The sequence below is a fragment of the Mauremys reevesii genome, linkage group 1 (genome assembly GCF_016161935.1).
Source record: "Mauremys reevesii isolate NIE-2019 linkage group 1, ASM1616193v1, whole genome shotgun sequence".
Classification (NCBI taxonomy): Eukaryota; Metazoa; Chordata; order Testudines; family Geoemydidae; genus Mauremys; species Mauremys reevesii.
In genome coordinates this window covers 124359380-124381617 of record NC_052623.1, presented here as the reverse complement: position 1 = coordinate 124381617, position 22238 = coordinate 124359380, and the positions used below count along the sequence as shown (strand labels likewise).

The 22238-nt window shown below is 44.2% G+C and overlaps 1 protein-coding gene across 4 annotated transcripts in view; it reads right to left on the bottom strand.

The window, feature by feature from the left end:
* Positions 1-9367: 9367 nt before the first annotated feature.
* GABRA5 (gamma-aminobutyric acid type A receptor subunit alpha5) overlaps positions 9368-22238 on the bottom strand; it is a 91933-nt gene continuing 79062 nt past the window's right edge. For 3 of the 4 annotated variants that reach the window (XM_039490555.1, XM_039490535.1, XM_039490545.1), the window contains exons 8-10: positions 14403-14555; positions 12462-12673; positions 9737-10750 (exon numbers count right to left, since the gene is read on the bottom strand). In XM_039490555.1, coding sequence (XP_039346489.1) covers positions 10448-10750; positions 12462-12673; positions 14403-14555 — 668 coding nt within the window. In that variant the 3' untranslated portion in view covers positions 9737-10447. Of the gene's footprint in view, positions 9497-9736; positions 10751-12461; positions 12674-14402; positions 14556-22238 lie in introns of those variants that run through there. The other variant, XM_039490563.1, reaches the window with a different exon arrangement.

Genomic DNA, 22238 nt, shown 5'->3' with positions numbered 1-22238 from the left:
GTATTGTTCAACAATGTCCTCAATGTACCCTTAACCCACAGGGTCCTCCCATAGGGGTAAATCCCCGTGGTCTCAGAGCCAATCAACTTTGGCAGATGGATGTCACCCTTTTTCCCCCTTTCTCCCCTTGGAAATACCTGCACGTTGTCGTCGACACGTTTTCTGGTTACACTTGGGTAACTGCCCAAAAAGGGGAGGCTACCAAACATGTTTGTAATCACTTGATTCGCAGTTTTGCGGTAATGGGCAGCCCCGCTGAGTTGAAAACCGACAATGGCCCTGCTTACTGTTCCTCCGCCATGGCTGCATTTTGTGCCCGGTGGGGCATTCTCCACAAATTCGGCATTCCTTATAATTCCCGGGGTCAGGCCATTGTTGAGCGGGCTAACCGCACCCTAAAGGAGGCCCTTACTAAACAAAAACAAAAAGGAGGAGTGCCCCTATCCTTGCCAGATAAGGAAGAATGGCTGGCTCGTGTCTTGTTTACTCTGAATCATTTGAATTTAACTTTGTTTAATAATCAGTTTTTATCTAGAGCCCAGCGCCATTATAGACAGACCGAGCCCCTTCCGGTGCCGAAGGTGATATATCGCAAGTTGCCAGGACCAGAGTGGAGCCTGCCTGTGCCACGCATCACCTGGGGCCGGGGCTACGCAGCAGTGTCAACTGAAACCGGCCCTGTGTGGGTTCCCGCTCGCTTTGTAAAGCCGTGGAGAGATGGCCTGGCATCAGGGGCTAAAGAATCCCATTCCGGATTTCAGTCTAACCCTGACGGATAGGGCAGACAAGATCGACAAGGCCCGAAAGCGTGGCACACCTAACACTGCCATAACTTGGGGGCAGGTCAAAGCTTTATCACGGCAGGCTGAACATGTATTAGAGCAGCTATAGATTATTTACTTATGCTGCATCATTATGGATGTGAAAAGGTTAATAATATGTGTTGCTTTAATATTTCTGATCATCATCATTCAGTTGAAAATCAACTCAAGATAATTAAAAATTTAACAGATCAAATCAGATACAATCCAGACCCCTTCTCGGGATGGTGGGATTGGCTCTCCTCATGGCTTCCTAACACTGGGTGGTTGCATCAGCTTGTCACCTTTGGGGGACTCACTGTACTATTACTTGTGCTATTTTGCTGCGGCATTCAGTGTGTTCCCTCATTTGTTTCTCTCTTCATTAAGGGCTGTCCGTCGACCAACCCAGGGCCCCCTCGTAAGTATTAGTCATGTTAACAAAACAAAAAAGGGTGAGATGTAGGTACAAGTGCTGGCAAGCCACGCTGTCTCTGCATTGAACCATTCAATAGTACAAGTACAGCATGCACATTCTGTTATGCATTCATTAGTCACTCAGGACAATGGCCCGGTGAGGCAGGTGAGGAAAGCCAGCCATAACCAATCAGAATGAAGTAAACAGGTGTATCAATCATATAGTAATAAGTAACCTGTGTGATGTCAATCATGTAATACTGAGTAACCAGTCTGTAAGAAAGAGAATAAAAGCAGCGGTCCGGGACTATACCAGGACGCCTCACTGCAGCCTTGTCTCGTCTCTGTTTCCCGATACAACAAGTGTAAAAGCATAAAAGCACTTTTGCCTGTATAATTTGTTTTGTTCTCTGAACTAGAATAAGATATCCAGGCAAACACACTTTTATGCTAGTATAATATGTCTACTCTAGGAGTATTTTACTGGTTTATACTGGCAAAACCCTTCTAGTGCAGACAAGGCCTTCACCATACAGCACAATGGAACCCATGTCCTGATTGTGGCCTCTGGGCATTGTTACTGTAATACAAATAATAAGTGCTGCAAATCCTAGCACATTTCTTCTGTTGCACTGAAATACACATGCATGTGGATCACTTACTGTTCCATTGTAGCAGCCTCAATGGATGCTATGAAAGAAAGCAGAAACCCTTCTAGCACACCTATCCAACTGTACAGTGGGGATCTACATTGAAGAAAAATCCCTTCCTGGTATTCACAAATGATTACCTTGCAACCTGAAGCAAGAGAACTGATTGCTGTTGTTAGGCAAGCATATAATGCTACAAGTGTTATAAGTTATCATCAAATCAGCCAGCCCTTACAAAACTCCTCTTGTGCTGTTTAACTGAATGGCCTCCTGTGGTAATGAATTACAGAACTCAACTATAACTTCATAGTGCTGTATTTCTAAATATATTGTAAGCAAGAGTCTCCTTATTTCTGTAATATAGAAAAAATAGACCTGATCCAACTGTGATCCTGCACCCAATATTCTTCTCAGTGATATGAATATGATTGATTGATGTATTTAATGCAAGATAAGTCATGTGAGGTGTCATTGGAAAGGTTATGATTTGCTGAATATGATTGTCCTATTTGTATGCATGTATCATCTTTGTATCTGAAGTTATGAATATTGACTATGTCTCTGCATTTCTAATGCAGTTACACCTGGGAATGCCACTAGACAAGATGCTTTCACTCTAGACAGTGGTTTGGAAATGGGCCATTAGGAAAACAATAGGCCTTAGGAGAACCTTCTCTCCCACCTGGGGAGCCTTCCTGAGAATGCTACAGACAGCCTCTGAGTAATGGTTGTTATGACTCTACAAAGACATTTGATGTGACCACATGTCTCTAGACTCCATCTTGAGATGTCAGTGTTTTTCCATAGACCGGTCTGGGGACCATGCTCTGAAACAAAGGATTCCCACCATATCTGCAAAAGCTATATAAGGTGGGGAGTGCCATCATTTGGTTGTTGCCCTTGCTGTTGCCTTCCTATGCAGCGGCTGGTCAAAGTTCCCGAATGTAACTGCAGCTGGGTGCGTCCCTAACTGTATAAATGTTGGTGAAAATGCAAGCTAGAGAGGGCTTTGCAGCTTGTCACAGCAATACAGGTAAAAGGGAGCCCAGGCTAGTGGGCCAGGGGTGCTCAGTGGTACCCCAGTTCCAGGTGGCACCCCGGAGGGAACCCATCACACCAACACCAACCAAAGTTTAAGGGAGTCTCTCTGTTGCTGTCAGCAGGGCCCCCCCGGGGGGGGGCGGGAGGGCAAGTGGGGCAATTTGCCCCAGGCCTCGGGCCCCACAGGGGCCCCCATGAGAGTTTTTTGGGGACCCTGGAGTGGGGTCCTTCACTCGCTCCGGGGGCCCCGGAAAACTCTCGCAGGGCCCGGGCCCCCAGAGCATCTTCAGCAATTCGGCGGCGGGAAGACCCCAGGCCCCCTGAATCCTCTAGGCAGCCCTGGCTATCAGTGGATTTTGGATCAGGACCAAAAGAAGGAAATGAGCATTTTACTCCACCATTTATAACAGGCCTGCACAACTCGTAAAGCGGCGAGGGCCACATTCCTCCAAAGAAAACAGCTGAGGGCCGAAACCTCCTGGCCCCACAGAAACACCCCGCCCCAGGGCCGCCCAGCCCTGCGGAAACAAACCCTCCTTCCCCAGCGCCGCCCCACCAAAACAGCTGTGGGCCAAAAAGGAAGGTTGGGGGTGGGGAGGTGATACTTTATTTTAAATCAACCAGGGGCTCCCAGCTGAAGAGGTGGCTGGGAGCCCTCAGGGTCAAATTAAAGGGCCCGGAGCTCCACTGGCTGGGGGAACCCTGCAGGGCTGGCTCTAGGTTTTTTGCTGCCCCAAGCAAAACAAAATTTGGCTGCCCCCCATCCAAGCCCTGGGTTCCCCTCTGTATCCCCCTGCTGCCCCAGTCCTGGGCTCTCCCCCCACCCACACACCCTGCCGCCCCAGCGCTGGGCTTCCCCCTTTCCTCCCCACCAGTGCCCTCCCCTCACCCTGCTGCTGCCCCAGCCCTGGGCTCCACCCCACCAATGCCCCCCCCACACCTCCTGCCACCCCAGCCCTGGGTCACTGGTAACTCGCTCCCAGGGTGGGTCATTCAGCAGGAATTTTGGATGTGCACAAAACACAGACAGGATTGGTTCCCATATGGTTACAGAGCTGCAGTAAAGTGGAACAATTTTCAGCTTGTGCGATTGGAGGATATCTGGATGCATATTATAAGACTGTCCTCCATAAATGAGGAAAAGTTGAGGTGCCTTTATTATTCTTTTGTTCCACTCTTTGTTTCTATGGGGAATTTGCCAATGCAATATCACTGTCTTCCTTTTAAACAAACAAAAAGGGAATGGCTGTTGAAAATAGCAATTCCAGTCCTAATAAGCATTTCTTGCTCAATTTTATCCTACTTTTTCTACAGCAAGTTACAGTGGATCAGTATATTTGATTTGGGAGAAATGAAGTAACAGCTGCCCAAACTGAGCTTGAGAGTTCCTGAGTTTTGAGGTGTTCAAATCTGGAAGGCAGGTGCTGGGGGGGGGGGAGCTGTGTGCTCTGCGGGGGAGCATGGCAACAATGTGTCTGGAGCTGCATGGAGCCAGACATGCTGGTCTGAGTGGCACGGTAAGGGGGCTGGCGGTTGGAGAAGGGGTAGGAGGTTCCGGGGGCCAGTCAAGGGACAGGAAGCAGGGGGGGTTGGATGGGGCGGAGGTTCGGGGGCGGGCAGTCAGGGGACAGGCAGCAGTTGGATAGGCATGGGAGTCTCAGGGGTTCATTAGGGGACAGGTGGGGGTGAGGTCCTGAGGGGAAGTTGTGGGGATCTCAGGAGGGGGCAGTTGGGGACAAGGAGAAGGGAGGCTTAGATAGGGGCTGGGGTCCCAAGGGGCAGTTAGGGGCAGGGGTCTCGGGAGGGGGCAATCGGGGGACAAGGAGCAGCGGCATTTAGATAGGGGGTGCGGTCCTGGGGGAGGGGTATCAGGGGACAAGGACCAGCGGTGTTAGATAGGGGGTGAGGGTCCTGGGGGGCAGTTAGGGCAGGGGTCCATGGAGGGGGCAATCAGCAGCCGCGGGCCGGGATTCAAAGGGCTCTGGGCTGCCCTCCGCTGCGGGCAGCGCAGAGCCCTCTGATTCCCCGCCGCGGCTGGGATTTAAAGGGCTCTGCGCTCCCAGCGGCTGTGGGCAGCCCAGAGCCCTTTGACTCTCGGCCATGGCTGAGATTTAAAGGGCTCTGGGCTCCCCATGGCTGTGAGAAGCCCAGAGCTCTCTGACTCCTGGCCGCAGCTGAGATTTAAAGGGCTCTGGGCTCCCCATGGCTGCGGGCAACCCAGAGCCCTTTGATTGCCCGCCGCACTGTGGGCAGCGCAGAGCCCTTTGATTCTCTGCCGCGGCTGGGATTCAAAGGGCTCTGGGGTGCCCGCAGAGCGCCGTGTGCAGGGGATTCAGAATCCCCCCGCGGGCCGCACAGTGAGGCTCTGTGGGCCTCATGCAGCCCGCGGGCCATATGTTGTGCAGGCCTGATTTATAACATTAAGTATCTCAGTCTAGTTCTTGTTAACTTTTGTTCTTTTGTACTGATAGGCTCTTCCTCGTGCATTTAACTATACCATTTGCCTTCTCTGGACCTATTCCAGTTTTGCTGTATTAAAGTGAAGTGACCATTATTAAAAACAACACCCCCCAAAAAAGGACATACTATTGTTTTATTTAATGACATAATATTTATATGTTCTTGTGATAAATGAAGGGCGGGAGGTAGCTTCCTGTTATGGATACCCAGCCAGCCAGTAGCTATAAAATCCCCCTTAGTAGCTGTTCTCTAATTGATCTACCCGTAAAGGGTTAAAAAGTCTCACTGCGATGCATAGGTAAAAGGAAGTGAGTGGGCACCTGGCCTATAGAGCCAATGGAACTTTTTAAAATTGAAAAAAGACTCCCCTATTGTCTGTCTGTCTGCTCTCCCCGGGGAGATGCAAAGAGGACAGCTGCTATGCTGTAAGAGCTTGGGCCAGTGATGAAAAAATCATCAGTATCATACCTAGAAACTACTCATTTAAAACCCCAGATATGTAAGTAGATCAGGAAATGTCTAGGAAGACACGATTAGGTTTATGGCTTTTATTTCACTATGGCCTGTGGACTCCTCTGTGCTAACTCCAGGTGTTTTTGTTTTGCTTGTAACCTTTAAGCTGGATCTCAAGAAAACTATTCTTGGTGCTTAATTCTTGTAATTGCTCTTTTAAAATCTAGCAGTAGCCTGAGTTCCCAGATGTATTTTCTTTCTTTTTTTTTATTAATAAAATTTGCCTTTTTTAAGAACAGAATTGGACTTTTGTGTCTTAAGAGATTTGTGCACATGTTGTTTAATTAGCTGGTGGCAACAGCTGAATTCCTTTTTGTTTTCCTTTCTCAGCTCTTCCCCGGAGGGGGTGAAAGGGCTTGAGGGCACCCCACAGGAAGGAATTCCCAAGTGCGCCTTCCTGGGCTCTCAAAGGGGGTTTGCACTTGGGTGGTGGAAGCATCTAGAAAAGCTATAATCTTGGTAGTTTAATAGAAGTCTGGAGCATCCAGTATTAATTTTTAGAATCCTTGCGCGCCCCCACCTTCTGCACTCTAAGTGCCAGAGTGGGGAATTAGCCTTGACAGTTCTATATAATAAATTATAACAATTTTGTAATTTATCTTTAACTGCTGTTTCACACAGTGCAGATATCTTTTACTGAGCTACCAACAGAGATGACAAATCTTTTATGTCAGCTAATGAGGCCAAAGCTCATCCCTCGCCGCTTCCTGCAGCCCCCATTGGCCTGGAGCGGCGAACTGCGGCCAGTGGGAGTCATGATTGGCCAAACCTGTGGACACAGCAGGTAAACAAACCCGCCCGGCCCGCCAGGGGGCTTACCCTGGCAAGCCGCATGCCAAAGGTTTCCTACCCCTGCTGAGCATCTCAGCACCTCACAATCTTTTAATGTCTTTAGTCTCAGAGCACCCCTGCAAGGGAAGGATCTGGTGTTATCCCCATTTCATAGGCGGGAACTTGAGACACAAAGAGACTTGTCCAGAGATCATAACTTTTCAGGGTCACTTCCACCCTTACTCCTGTTCTCTGACCGGAGCCGGGGCTGGGAGTCCCAGGGTGGGGGAAGTGGACAGGGGTAAAGGGATGAGGCTAGGGCTGCAGCTGGGGGCAGATCTGGAGTCAGGGCCGGGAATGGAGCCATGACCAGGGCCTGAGGCTGGGGGCAAGTCTGGGGAGAGAGCTGGGAATGGAGCCATGGCCAGGGGGTGGGTCCAGACTTGGGGTGGGGCTAGGGCTGGGACCAGGGCCAGGCTGGGGGTGGAGCTGCAGCCGTGCTGCGCTCAGGAGCCGCAACTGGCAGTGGGGCCAAAGCAGAGCTGGGGGCAGAACAGGGCTGGGTGGTGCTCCTGCCCCACCCCCCCAACATTCCCTGTGTCCCCCCTAGGGGGTGCACCCCTCAGTTTGAGGATCTCTGTCATAGAGAAAGTCTGGAGAAGATGAAGTAACAGAACCTTGCTCTCCTGAGCCCCAGGCTAGTGTTCTAACCACCGGACTATCCTTCCACTACAGCCCATCAGTATATATGAAAAGTTTGAGCTATTTTTTCCAAGGGGTTATTATTTTAAAGTTTCCCAAGTGAAAATTGCATCTGTCATCATTCTGTCCAATATGCACAAATCCATGTGGAGGTTCTTGCAATTCTTCAAACTTTCACCTGACTGACACAAATGACTTAGCAGCACTCATAAACTTTCCTAATTTTCTTTCAGTCACTAATAGATTAAACACCACTATGGGCAGTCCCTGTTAATAGCCACACCTTAGGGGAAAGAGAAATTAATTGGTTTTGTCCTTGTACATATTCTCTTTTTAATGCACATGATTTTGTCCTCAGACCCCAAGATATTTCCTCCCTCACTCCCACCAATATTCTAATATTAAACACTTCTTACCTTTCTCTTGAGGTAAATCCTCTCTAAAGCATAGAGGGGGTAGGGGAATGCAGTTCACACCCACCCACCCATAGCTTTTACACATCAACCAAACTCCTAGAAACTTTATACTAAAAAGAAACCAGACAAAAGGCTCAGTCCTGCAAATACTTAATCACTTGAGCAACTATACACATGTGACTAGTTCCATCTAAGTAAAGGTGACTATTAATCTGAGGAAATGTACTCAGAGAGGTAGGTATTTGTGCTGAGTTTAGGCATGAGAACCAAAAAGTGTAAGTGATCATTCAAGAGTAATTGTAAGCAGCCTGAGAGAGGATAATTTAAAAATAATCATCTTTCACCAAAGTATCAAACTGAGCCCCTTTTTATAATGTAAGAATTAACACAGCAAAACAAAAAGACCTCTTTGGATCCCACTCACTCCTGCATAGGAATAACTCACATAAGGGAGAAGAAACATTGGAGTTGCCACTCACTGAATATCCTACTCATTCTTCCATTTCCTTTGATCCCAGACGTAGTCGAACAACCTCATAAAAAATGTTGAGCACCAGGAGAGAGAATGCATGAGACCACACTGAAAGGAACACAAAAGAGTAAGAATTGAGGGCACAGTCCCTTTCATTCCACCTTCCTCCTCCCCAGTGGTTTCAGCTATAGGAAAGAAACAGGGTACTCCTTATGTCGGGGATCCATTAAATGCCTGAAGATTGTAGGAGCCAAGGACCAGTCACTAAAACCATCCTATCTTTCCAGTTAAAACACTGCAGAGTACACAGCAGAGCAGGATATTGAATCCTGGTCTCCTGTGTTCCAGGCTACCACCCTAGTCACTGGACCATCTTCCTCTCTACTGTTTTTCTGATAGCTTCCACTCTGCTCTTTGGCCCTGTTGGCTCTTGCTGGTTCTGAGAGACCACAGTTCCTGTAGCTCCCCCTGGAGCCTCCCTAAAGATGCGATCCTATAACATGGATGTAGAGCAGCAAAACTTACTACACCTTTCATTTCTAATCTGCTGTTTCCCTTCAGGAGTTTCAGGGTGGTGAAATGGAGGAAAGGCAAGGAAGAAGCCAGAGAACTCCAGACACTTCTCCAACCCCTGGCCTGTTCATTACCTCTCTATGGAGTAGAGGCCTTAAAAAGGACTTGCCAAAAATTGGTAGGGAAAGGAGAAGCCTGCAGTACAGGTTGGGCACAGCCTCCCCAACACACATGTTCAGAATGGACTCAGGGCCTGATTCTGCAAACATTGACACATTATGAATAACTATATTTACATATTCAGTAGCTCTACTGGCATCAGTGAGAGTACTCGTATGCACACCATTACTTGTGTGTGTTTGCTGGATTAGGTCCTTAGCTGGCTTAAAGATAAAAATTCAGTATGACTAAGTTTTCCTAAAACAATAAGCTAGAAATGGAGGACATTTTGCAACCAAGTATTGAATGCATTTTTTTTTATTTAAACATTAAGATTAAATTACAAAAGCTACTGGAGCAATGGAGCAGTCATGCCAAGCTTCTAAAAAAAAGTTGAAAACTCAAATTACACTTTCTTATTCATGGCTGAAGCAAAACACACGGGCAGCAGCAAGAAGGTTATAGAAAAGTTTCAGACAAAGACCAAAATGCCCGTATTGTCTCTGAAAGACCTGGCTGTCATGAAGAGTAGCTTTCTTTCTCTGACATCCTTTTTTGTGTTGGGTGATTGTTTTCTTGTTACTGGGAATAAGAAATAATCATTATTTCAGAGGCATCTCTGTTCATACAGCATCATCTTCTTCAATAGAAGATGTTGGCCAAACTCGATTATGTTACCCTAATGAAAGTATATATTAAGGACATTAATGTTTTATCTGCACAGTAAGTTCTTAGTCTATTTTTAAAGATAATTTTGTGCAATGCATGCCTAATTTTTGCAATAAACAATGAGAATTACCAGAGAAAAATGTAGTTGGAGTGTGAAAAAACTGACTTTCCCCGCTAAGGATAAGATTCTACAACCTTTATTACACTGAGTAACACCTTGCTCCTCCACAGTCCCACAAAAATCTGTGACCCAGATTCTCAGGTGGTATAAATTAGCATAGTTCCATTCAGCACTATGTACTATGTCCATGTCCAGTGGCTGAGAATCTGGATTGATGGGATTATTTGTGGAATAAGGTGCTACTTGGAGAGAGTAAGGGTGGTGGAATGTGACCCTACATGCGAATTATTACATTTACAACCTGCATTATTCATGGTGCGCTATCAGATGGCAATAATGGAGCATTTCTGTAAAATATAGGTTACACCTATGTATGTATAACGTACATTGGACATATAAAAACTTCAGATATGTAATACACTCGAACAGTTAAAAATATAACTTATTTTATTTATAAATGATCAATGTAAGATACTGTGCAGCATAGAAGCCATGTTCTATGTCTTCTCTTGTATTCTTCTAAAAAGATCTGTGGCTGTAATTATTAATGTCACTGTCTCTGAAACATTTGCTGTTACATGTAGAAACAATCAAGGCAATATTATTTGTACATATTATTAAACATGCAAAAATTTCCTGAAAAATATTGCTCAAGTATAGAAAGTTTTCTGGCCTTCATATTCTCTGTGGTAGCATTTGCTTCTTATTAATATGGCTCACGTGTGGTTTTGGAGTCCTTCAGTTTATTCTGGAGAAGTAGCATCTTTAATAACGGGTTCCCTATTCAAATATGTGGCCCAATAGACTAAATTAAAAGTTCCAAACAATACTGGGAAAACTATTCGGGACATTTTGTCAATCTTACTGATGCTGTTATAAGTCTTTTTGCTTTCAGCAGGCTTTTCTTCTCCAGATTTCACGGCAACAGCTGCAGCGCTTGAGATGACTGATGGGGCTGAGTCCTTTGGTACGTTTGGTGTGGAGGCTGTCCTTCCAGCACTGTAAGCATTAATTGATTTGTTTCCTAGTAACTGACGCTCTTTTCTCTGTAATACAAATAAGGAAATACCATTTAGTGTAGAAGGCAAGTGAAAACATGTTCTCAGGGTTTAAACAAAAATGTCAGTTTAGTAGTCAACAAACTGTTCACTAGTTGTTCTCATTTCAAATCCCAACAAACTATTTATGTCCTGATCATGCCGCCCTTACTTAGGCAAAACTTTCACTGACATCACTGAACGCTGAACAAGGCCTGCAGGACTGGGTCTCAGATTAGCATGTAAATTAGCAGAATCCTTTATCGATGTGATCCTCGCCCTGAGTCAGTGCTTAATTTGTGCCAGGCTTGCCAGGGCTGAGCCCCGGCACCTCTGTGCTTGCTGCATCAGTCATGAAAGTAAAAAAAATTGGTTGAGCCCTGGCACACAATTGCTTGAACCCAGAGGCACCTCTTTCATTACAAATTAAACACTACCCTGGGTTTGCACAAGTGAATTTAAAAACCATGAACAAGAAAAGTTTAGCTACTGGTGATATCCCAGAGTTCCAGGATGGCTGCCAAGTCACTAACATCACATCACTGACAAAAGGAAGCAATATGTGAAATGGCCTGGGGTTCCTTGTAGCTTTTGTCTAGGTATTTAGTTATTTCACAGGGGATTGATGTAAAGTATATTGCCTGCAAATATGATTTTTCTTTATGGGATCATTTGATAAAACTCATTAGAATAGCCCTTATTATTGACAATAGTTACCTAAAGTGCCCAGTAAAGTCCTGATGCCGAAAATACTTATACATGTAACTTTCACATGGGAGTAGTTTCAATGAAGTTGACAGGGTTACTCCTGTGAATAAAGTTATGCTTGTAAGCATTAAATAGTCTAAGTATTTTCACACAGGGCCTACATTTGTAATACCTCTGGATATATTGCAGTTGAAATGTTCATGGCTTCATATTGTATTTTTGTTTATATTGCATTTATGGCAATTGTTGTGGGATCCTGATTCACTGAACTTAATGCGAGCTTTCCCACTGATTCAGTAACAGCAGGAATGGACTGTCTATGTTAATTTTATGCTACATGTTTGTTTAAATTCTTAATTTCAGTGAACAACATCCATAGTAATTAGAGCTATTAAAACTATAATTGATTTTTAGTTCTGGGGTTGGGAGTGAAGGAAAAAAATGGTTTCAGGTTGCTGTAAAAAAATTAGATGTTATCAGTGAAATGAAAAAAAATTGGGGGTTCTTTTTAACCTTTTTTAAAATAAATAAGCACATTTTGAAGTGAAACATGGTTTTGAAATGAAAAATCAACATGCTTGTTTTGAAGTCACTGAAACAAAGTATTTTGATTTTTTTTCAGATGAAACTATTTGCCAAATTCATAATGAATTTGTGAACAGTTTTTTTGAAATTGCATTTTCAGTGAATAAAATATTTGTCCCAAAAGTTTTACCCAGCTCTAGCTTAACATATATTTAACTCTCTCGCAGTCATACGTCCAAACTCAGATCAGTTCATATTCATGGTAGAGACAAATGTTTCCTATTCTATCTGACAGCATTAGTATTAAAAAAAAAATAAAAAAGAATCAGCATGCCCTGCAAGTTATCATCTGAAGGTCAGTGACAGTGTGACATGAGTGAATTAAATACATTTTCATGGAGCAGTTGCAAATTGTACATTCAGTTATTTGTGCTGTGCCAGGTAACTGAATCTTATTCTAGTGATTCAAAAAGTGTAAATTAAGAACCTTGATTTTTGCAGCTTCCAAAGCTTTTTTGCCATCCCATGCCCAGCTTCTCTTTGTAAAATAGTTGACTGTTGCAAATTCAATCAGTGCAGAAAATACAAAGGCGTAACACACAGCTATAAACCAGTCCATTGCCGTCGCATAGGCCACTTTTGGCAAGGAGTTGCGGGCACTGATACTTAAGGTGGTCATGGTAAGGACTGTAGTTACTCCTTTAAAAAGAAAAAAAAAGGTAAGTTTAGGATTCTGCATGAGACTTGGAACGTTTTGTGACTTAGGCCCTGATGTCTAAGCAGCCCCAAGGACATAACTGTTTGTATAGCATTTTAGAAGTGCATGGTACTTTGGTGACCAATATTAAAACAAGGTCCCTGCCTTGAGGAGCTTATTTCTGACTTCTGAGACACCCAGCTCATCTTTCATTTGTACATATTGAAAGAACATTTTAAAAATTGTATGCATAAAGATTAGTGGTGTAAACCAGCTCTTACTTATTTTATTCATTCACGGTGATGTGTGGTACGTTTATAGCAGCCCTCATTTATAAAGAAGTACGTTACAAAATCTGCTATCCATGTACTGAGGAATTAATGTAATCTTCGGACTTTCTAATACTTGCAGGGGTATGTTTGTGAAAAGATCTATGTAAATCCTATAATCTTTTTCCTTCTGGATTTCAGCCAATATAGAGCATGAACTTTGTAGAATAACCTAACAATGCAGATTATCAGAAGTAGTAAAAAGAAACTTGGAAGTCACTTTATTAGGATCTGAATAACTAAATTAATTAGCAGTAACTGCAGTAATAAAGCAAGATTTCAGTATTTGGAGATAAAAAAACCAACCAACATAAATTATTTTCAATAATTTATTTCCAGCCATTGTAGGTATCTGATCCTGCTGCCACTGAAATTAATAACAAAATTGTTACTGATTCCACTCAAAGGAGTAAATTCTACTGTCAGTTACACCTCTGTCAATCCAAAAATTCCACTGGTATCACTGGATTTAAACAGATGTAACAGAGTGGAATTAGGTCCCCACTCCTTTGGCATCATGAGAGGTAGTCTCTGTGGGTGTCTCATACCACTGATTTTAAAGCAAAATGCCTGACTGATGTCAGTGGAGAGTTCTGAATAAAAATCAATAGCAAGATTTGGCTCCCTGTTACTAGTGGGAAAACTGTCTGTCTTTTGTACAAAACTGATTTTTGCACTCTTGGAACACACTGGAATAAATTGCCTAGAGAGGCTGTGGAATCTCCATCTCTGGAGATATTTAAGAGTAGGTTAGATAAATGTCTATCCGGGATGGTATTTGGTCCTGTAATGAGGGCAGGAGACTGGACTTGATGACCTCTCGAGGTCCTTCCAGTCCTAGACTCTATGAATCTATGATAGAAGTAGTCTTGGCACATCAGGGGGCAGCTCCCAGGGGTTTCTGTGATCCAACCCGTCACAACAGACACACTAAAACATTTGAAGAGAAATCAGTGTTTTCATTGCTGTTTCTCGGGTATGTATTAACCCCTCCCGCATTACAATAAAAACACACAGATTTAATTTCTTCTTCCCTCTCCCGCACCAATCCTCATTTAATTCTTGTGTAATTTTCATTAGAACTGAGCCAAAGGACTTGGAAACATGGTAGGAAGAGAGCCTATGGTTTAAACTGGTTCAGAAGTGGGGGGAACAGAAATAAGGTGACCAGATGTCCTGATTTTATAGGGACAGTCCCAATATTTGGGGCTTTTTTTAATATGGGTTCCTATTACCCCCACCCCCAGTCCCAATTTTTCACACTTGCTGTCTGGTCACCGTAAACAGAAATCACCTGGACTAGAAATAAGTCATAGTAGTAAACTATTATTTCCTTACACAAAGTCACCCCTTTAAGTAAGACAATCCTTTCATAACCACCACAAAGGAGTGAAATACTCACCGAAGACAGTTCTAGCAGGAACAGACTCTCTGTTTAGCCAAAAGGACACTTGTGATAAGATCACGGTCATAACGCATGGAAGGTACGTCTGGATGACAAAATAACCAATCTTTCTTTTCAAGTGAAAATGTGCTGTCATAATAGTGTATTCACCTAGAAGGAGAAAAATGCAGCGGTGGGAAAAAGTCAGACCATGCCTGAAACTGTTGGATACTGCTGATTTCTGTGCCCAAGTCCTCAAATTCCATCACCAACTGAAAGAATACACTCAGCCATTTCCACTGCACCAGAAATGTCTGGTCTTCCATGCAGCCTAGCTCTGCAAGGCTGGAAGAAACAGGATCCGGAACATACATCCTGCTGATGTTTGTACCCCCATCTCCAGAATGTGACTGCATAATTATACAACACAATGAACTGCTCCTACTGCATTAAAAAGTTCCAGAACCTGGCATGTTCCAATGCCACAAGGATGCAGAAATGTGAATAGGTGACATGAATTCTGTTAGATCCAGCCAAACTTTGAGTCCTGGGCCCCAAATTCCACCACCAAAATAAAGAGTAAACCCTACTGGTCCTAGTGCATCAAATAGGTACAGAACCAGCACATTCCAGCAGTACATGCTGCAAAAAAACAAGATCTGGTACTAGGATCCAACCTGATCCTGACCATTTTTGCAGCCAAACCTCCAGATTTCTACTAAGGAAACATGACCAGACCCTCCTACTTCACTGAACATGTCTAAACTATGGCATGTTCCAGTGATGCAGCACTGCAAAAACCTGGATCTAGAATATGGATCCCACTGACATTCCACCCCACTATCACAGAATACTTTCCACCACTCCTAGAGCACCACATAATTTGGCATGCTCTAGCACCAGAGCACTGCAAAATCCTAGATCTCAGACACAGATTATGATGGAAAGTTTGAGCTGCATTATAACGGTTTGTCAGTAGGCGGTGGTGTGTGAAGACTACTGCAGCCTACCTTTACCTAGCACTGAAGACAGTATACATTCTTTTTTTACAATAAAGTTGTAGCTGTTGCTAGTATCCATTTTCCCTCTATCTCTGGCTGACTAATCTGACATGGTTTCTGAAGAAAAACAATATAAACGGCAGAATTTTGTCAAAGTGCTTAAATTTCATGCTCCAGAGAGCTTCAGCTTTGATGGAGCAGACTGGACTGACTGGAAGGATCGATTTACGGGTTTTGCATCTCAACTAAACTCCAGGAGGAGAAGGGCCTGGTACAGTTGTGTTCCTATGAGTCTATGCTATGGGCAGGGAAGCTGAACCCATCTTTAAATCCTTTGCCTTTGGAGAGGAGAGCCCCATTGTGGTGCTAGCTGTTCTTGATGATCAGTTTACACCTCCATGTAATGTGACTGATGAGTGAGCTTGTTTCTACCAGCATGTCCAAAAACCTGGGGAGTCTGTGGAATCGTTTATAAGAGGCTTGTATGACATGGTAGAAAACTGATATTGAAGACAAAATGGAAGAGCACATCAGAGACAGAGGGACTGACAGAGAAACTGCAAATGGGGGAAGATTTAAACCTTCACACAGCAGTAGAAATAGCAAGACAATTGGAGAGTATTAAAAATCCAAATAGAGGCCAGTGACCACCAGAAAGAAACCTAGAGGAAGCGACTTACAAATAGAATCACAATAGGAGATATAGCACAGCTGCAAAAAGCAATTGTAATCAATCCTCAAAGGCAACATGGGGTGAGCCCTAGGCAAAATATAAACATTTCTCAGACTAGATGCACAAAATGTGGGAAAGATCACAATACCAGAGGTGATTGTTTAAATAAAGGAGGCAAATGCTGTAAATGCACAAAAACTGGCAATTTCATTTAGCCAGAGAGAAAGAGCTAAACTGACTCCATTCATTTCACCATTTGAGACATTTTGCTTTCAAAGATTCCATTTCAGGATTACCAACGTTCCTGAAAATTTCCCAAGAAAGATGGCAGAGCTATGAGAGAACATAAATGGAGTAGTCCTTTTTAGGGGCAACACATCAGTGGAAGAACATAACAAAATCTTCAGTGAAGTCCTGACCTAAACCAGTGAGTCCTGATTCAAGCTAAATAAAGAAAAGTGTCTTTTCCAATGTGAATTTTTGGAACAGTTAATAAACAAAGATGGAATTAGTCCTATCCCCGAGAAAGTAAAAGTAATTAGAGAACTGAATGCACCAAGAAATGTACCAAAACTGAGACACATACTGGAGATGGTAAACTATCGTGGTTGATAGCTGCAAGACTTTTCTACAGTGACAAAACTACTGAATGAACAACTAAGGTCCAATACTTCCTGTCAGGAGACTGTCTTCAAAAGAGCAAAGAATTTATCTTTAGAACTAGGGTAGTTAAATTCTACAATGGTCAGTGCAGATATCAGTAGCTATGGCCTTGGTGGTGCATTATTGCATCTACATGGATCTGAATGGAAACCAATTGCATTCTGCCCTCATACACTTACAGAAGAAGAAAAATGATATCCACAGATTGAAAAGGAGTTCCTGGCAAGTGAATGTGCATGTGAGAACTTTTACAGATACATCACAGAATTATAGAACTTAAGATCAGAAGGGACCATTATGATCATCTAGTCTGACCTCCCGCAAGATGCAGGCCACAAAAGCTGACCCACCCACTCTCTCCCTTGACTCAGATGTTGAAGTCCCCAAATCCTGATTTAAAGACTTCAAGTAGCAGATAATCCTCCAGCAAGCGACCCCTGCCCCATGCTGCGGAGGAAGGAGAAAAACCTCCAGGGCCACTGCCAATCTACCCTGGAGGAAAATTCCTTCCCGACCCCAAATATGGCGATCAGCTGAACCCCGAGCATGTGGGAAAGACTCTCGAGCCAGACACTCAGGAAAAAGACTTTCAATATCCCAACATTGACCCTCAGTACTAATTACCAGTGGCGGCACGTTATTGACCTATTGACTAAATCACGTTATCCTATCAAACCATTCCCTCCATAAACTTATCAAGCTTAATCTTAAAGCCAGAGAGGTCCTTCGCCCCCACTGTTTCCCTCAGGAGGCTGTTCCAGAATTTCACTCCCCTGATGGTTAGAAACCTTCGTCTAATTTCAAGCCTAAACTTCCTGACTGCCAATTTATATCCATTTGTTCTTGTGTCCACATTAGTACTGAGCTGAAATAATTCCTCTCCCTCCCTGGTATTTATCCCTCTGATATATTTAAAGAGAGCAATCATATCTCCTCTCAACCTTCTTTTGGTTAAGGAAAACAAACCGAGCTCCTCAAGTCTCCTTTCATACGACAGGCTTTCCATTCCTCGGATCATTCTAGTGGCCCTTCTTTGTACCCGTTCCAGTTTGAATTCATCCTTCTTAAACATGGGAGACCAAAAACATGTGTGCAAAGAGACTCAAATAACAATACCTATACCAGACAGACCCTGGAAAATGCTAACACCAGATTTGTGCAAATTTAGGACATCATTACCTAGTTGTAGCGGATTATTTTTCTAGATCTATTGAAATAATATATTCAAAAGATACAACAAGTTGTAGTGTTATCGAGAAATTAAAAAGCACATTCGCCAATTTTGGTATTCCAGAACAACTAGTGACAGACAACACACAACAATTCACCACAACTGAACTTCAGTCATTCCAAAGCAAATGTGGTTTTGAATGATCGCTAGCAGCCCACATTACCCACAAGCAAATGGAGAGTCTGAGAGGGCTGTACAGACATCCAAGAAAATATTGAAGCAGGAAGATTCATTCCTTGCTCTACTGAGCAACAAGTCACTACTGTTAGTAGCTACTGGCTATAGCCCTACCCAGCTCCTGATGCGGAGGCAACTCAGGACTGTTCCAACCCTGGAAAACAATCTAGGCCCAGCATGGCCAGACCTGAAAAAAAGTAGCCAAGTCAAATCAACGAGCAAAAAGAGCTTATGAATGCTTTTATAACTGATGTCAGTCAGAGAATTGCCTGTTTGTGTCAAAGTGGATAGAGGAGAAGGATGGAGAACTCCAGCTGTTGTAAAGGAAAAGAATACCTCGCCGTGATTATACACTATTGAGACAGACCGTGGAGAGTTCAACAGACACCGTCACGTCTTTAGTTTGTTCCAAAGACTGAAAAATCCACTGAGAAAATGCTACAAAGTGCACGTGCAGAACTAGGAGAAAAAGATTCACCTATTCCAAACCTGCCAGAGACAGGTCAGCCTAGTCACCAAGTGTTACCCATTCTGGCCGTAGAGTTGAAAAAACAGTCTGATGTGGAGATGAGTAACAGACATATGTATGTTGAGAAAATTAAGTTTGAAAACAAAGTTTTAGAAATTGTTAAAATGCAGAAAAGAAAAAAATAAAGAGGGAGAGATGATGGAAAGTTTAAACTGTGTTACAATGTTTCGTCACTAGGTGGCCATATGCGAAGACTATAGCTACATGTCTTTACTAAGTGTTGGAGCCAGTCGATTTATATTTTATATTTTTTTTTATTTTACCAGTGAAGTTGTTACTGGTGTCTATTTTGCCTGTGTGTGACAATCCTGAGACAGATCAAGCTGGATCCTTCTCATTTTGTCTCACAAGACTCCAAATTCTATCATCTAGACAGAGAACACATCCAGCTGCTCTGACTGCACCAATACATTCCAGATCTCTTTGCATCCAACCCTGTGCCAGCCCTGGGACCTATCAGATCCTGCTGATGTTTGGACTCAAGCCTCCAAAATGCACTGCAAAAACAGACAGTCCATAGCTTCTCTCCTAATATGCCAGACAAATCTAGAACCTGACCAGTCCTGGCACAAGACTGCTGCAAAATCCTGTATATGGCTTGGCCTCCCAAAGCACAAATCACTCTATTGAAATATAGAACATTGTTGACCTCCTACTCCATCAGAAAAACCAAGATCCTGACACACTCTGGTGTGTAATTTGCACACACACACATCCAGGGGCGGCTCTAGCCATTTCGCCGCCCCAAGCACGGCGGCACGCAGCGAGGGGTGCTCTGCCGGTCGCGGGTCCTGCGGCTCTGGTGGACCTCCTGCAGGATCAGCGGACCCTCCGCAGGCACGCCTGCGGGAGGTCCACCGGAGCCGCCTGCCGCCCTCCTGGCGACCGGCAGAGCGCCCCCCGCAGCATGCCGCCCCAAGCATGCGCTTGGCGTGCTGGGGCCTGGAGCCGCCCCTGCACACATCCTACAATTTGATCCAGCTAATATTTGCTCCACACTTACAATTTTACCCTCTAAATAGAGAACAAGTATAGCCACTCTTATTCTGATACAGATTGGTATAATCATGTGATAAAACTGCTGAATTCTGCCAGATCCTGGCATTTTTGGCCACAACTCCAAAACATATTTTCTTCAGAGACAGGAGCAGCATAGACCTTTACCACTTGAGCTAAAGGACTAACTACAAATACAATATTTGGTAGCATGCAATGATTGTTATCCTCTGCAGACCAGCCTCTAAAAGAGGATGTGTAAGACAGTGAAGCTAGGTTACATGTACATGTATGGCATATTTTACAGACAGCACAGCTGAGTTGCTAGATTTGGCAGATTATTTGTGAGAGACAGTGTGGTTAATTGGCTATGGCGTTGCTAGTATAGCTATACTGGTATGCTGTGCTGCCAAAATGCTCTTAGTGTGGATACAGCTTATATCAGCAAAACTGTGCTTTGCACCAGTATAATTTTTTCCAGCCCCTCTGTGCAAAATAAGCTGTATCAGCAAAAGGACAGTTTTGCTGATACAACTGCATCTACCCAAGGGACTTCTGCCAGCACAGCTATGTAAATCAGGGCTCACACCTCTTCACGCATCTGACCAACAGAACAGCGCTGGCAAAGCTGTGTAGTGTAGACCAAGCCTGAGATGTGGACCTGCCATATCACGGATCTGGGATCTAACCCCAGTTTGTGTAAGCTCTCAGTGGGGTATGAGGCTGTGGGGGCACAATAGTTCCGGCTCTCTGTGACTGCTGATACTACTCTGAGGTGTAAAGGCTCTGAGATGTAAAGGCTCTGAGGTGTAAAGGCTGCCTCTGTCTCTAATGGGCCCCGTGAGGAAGTGATTATAGTAACTGGAAGAGGCCAGCGGAGTCTGGAGGGAAAGAGCAGTGGGGAAACTGTCACACTGCTGCCCCTGGTGTAGAAAAACTCTCCCTCTTGTGGGGGCAGGAGAAGAGCGGTCCAATTTAAGATGCCTGCCTGGCTTCTCTTCATGCAGCTGCCCATCTAGTGCTGTTTTCTGCTCCTATACACTCTCTCTAAGACTCCTGTGATGTACTCTACACGTGGCAACCTTTTAAAGCCACCCAGTAATTGAAACCGATGCTGAATGTGGTGACTTGCCTGGTAAGCAGAGCAGCTCTCTTTGAGCACATACAATCAGTGCTCCCTGATCTGCACTGGCTGCTTATGGCTTTCCAGATAAGTTTAAGGTCTTGACTTTGACCTATAAACCCCTAAAAGCTCAGAACCCATCCACCTGAAACAGTGCCTCAATCCTTGTGCCCAGAGAAGGGCTCTCTTCTGGCTTCTCATCTTCATGTGAAAAGGATCCTGGAAGGGTACTGGGGAAAGGGGCTGGGAGAAGGTCTACTGTAAAATCAGATAGCATATCCCTATAACTGGAAAATTTCCTGTACACATTGGTTTGTGATAATCCCACACCTGGTATGTGCTCTACACCTGGCTGTATGTGCTCTCTATTTAGCAGGATTAGTTTGTGGATGGGGCCACAGATGGGCTGGATCCAGCAGGTGTCTGCATACCAGCTACATGTTTTTTAAGCTGCTACTGCACTGGGATGTATTGGAGCCTGGATATTCCTGGTCAACTAAGAGCAGTCAAATAGAGTTGTCTATTTTGACAGTATGGCTTGAGGAAGAGGGAAAGGGGAGACAAACACTGGTAGGAAGCAGCAGGCTGGATAATTGTGTTTACAGTGCTATTCAGCAAGGATGCACAGAAGTCTGCTCTTTTTTTTTTAAATTACAAATTACAAAACCCAAAGTTCTTGTTTTCATTTGTAAGGCCAGTCATGGCTGATTTACATCCTACCTGCCATTTTGTACACAGTATTGAGACTTTGGTCCCCCCATGTCCATTCCACCAACGATTCCAGCTTTTCCCATTGTTCAGTTTTCCAATAAATACCTCTGCACTTTCCCCCATGCTGCCTGTAAAGGTGTGGGTTATCCCCCCATTCCACCTTGTGGTTCAGTGTGGCATTGCAAGTATGCCCCATCTTCATTTCCCCAGGTTGGGGTAGCAGTAGGTTCACATTACCAGCTTAAGGGGATTGGGGTGGGGTAGGGGGCAGCTGCTGGCTCCAGCTTGTCTCTTAAAGGGAGAGTACACTCTTTCACACTGCTCTTACACATGGCAGAAGCTCCCCATGAAATTACATTTTCTCTCCAGCCACAATGCCTGCAAAAAACTCAACTTGGGGCAGAGGGAAGCTGGTGCTCTGTGACCACTCTTATTATGCTGACTGGTATTGTCTCACTGTTACCTTGTAGCCATTTATTGTATCCACCTGTTGCCTCTAGCATTATACTTAGGCCTGGTCTACACTACGATTTTAGGTCGAACTTAGCAGTGTTACCTCGATTTAAGCCTGGACCTGTCCATACGACGAAGCCCCCCTTTTTTTTAATTAAAGGGCTCTTTAAATCGATTTCTTTACTCCACCTCTGAGGAGCGGATTAGCACTGAAATTGGCCTTGCCGGGTCGAATTTGGGGTAGTGTGGACGCAATTTGACAGTATTGGCCTCCGGGAGCTATCCCAGAGTGCTCCA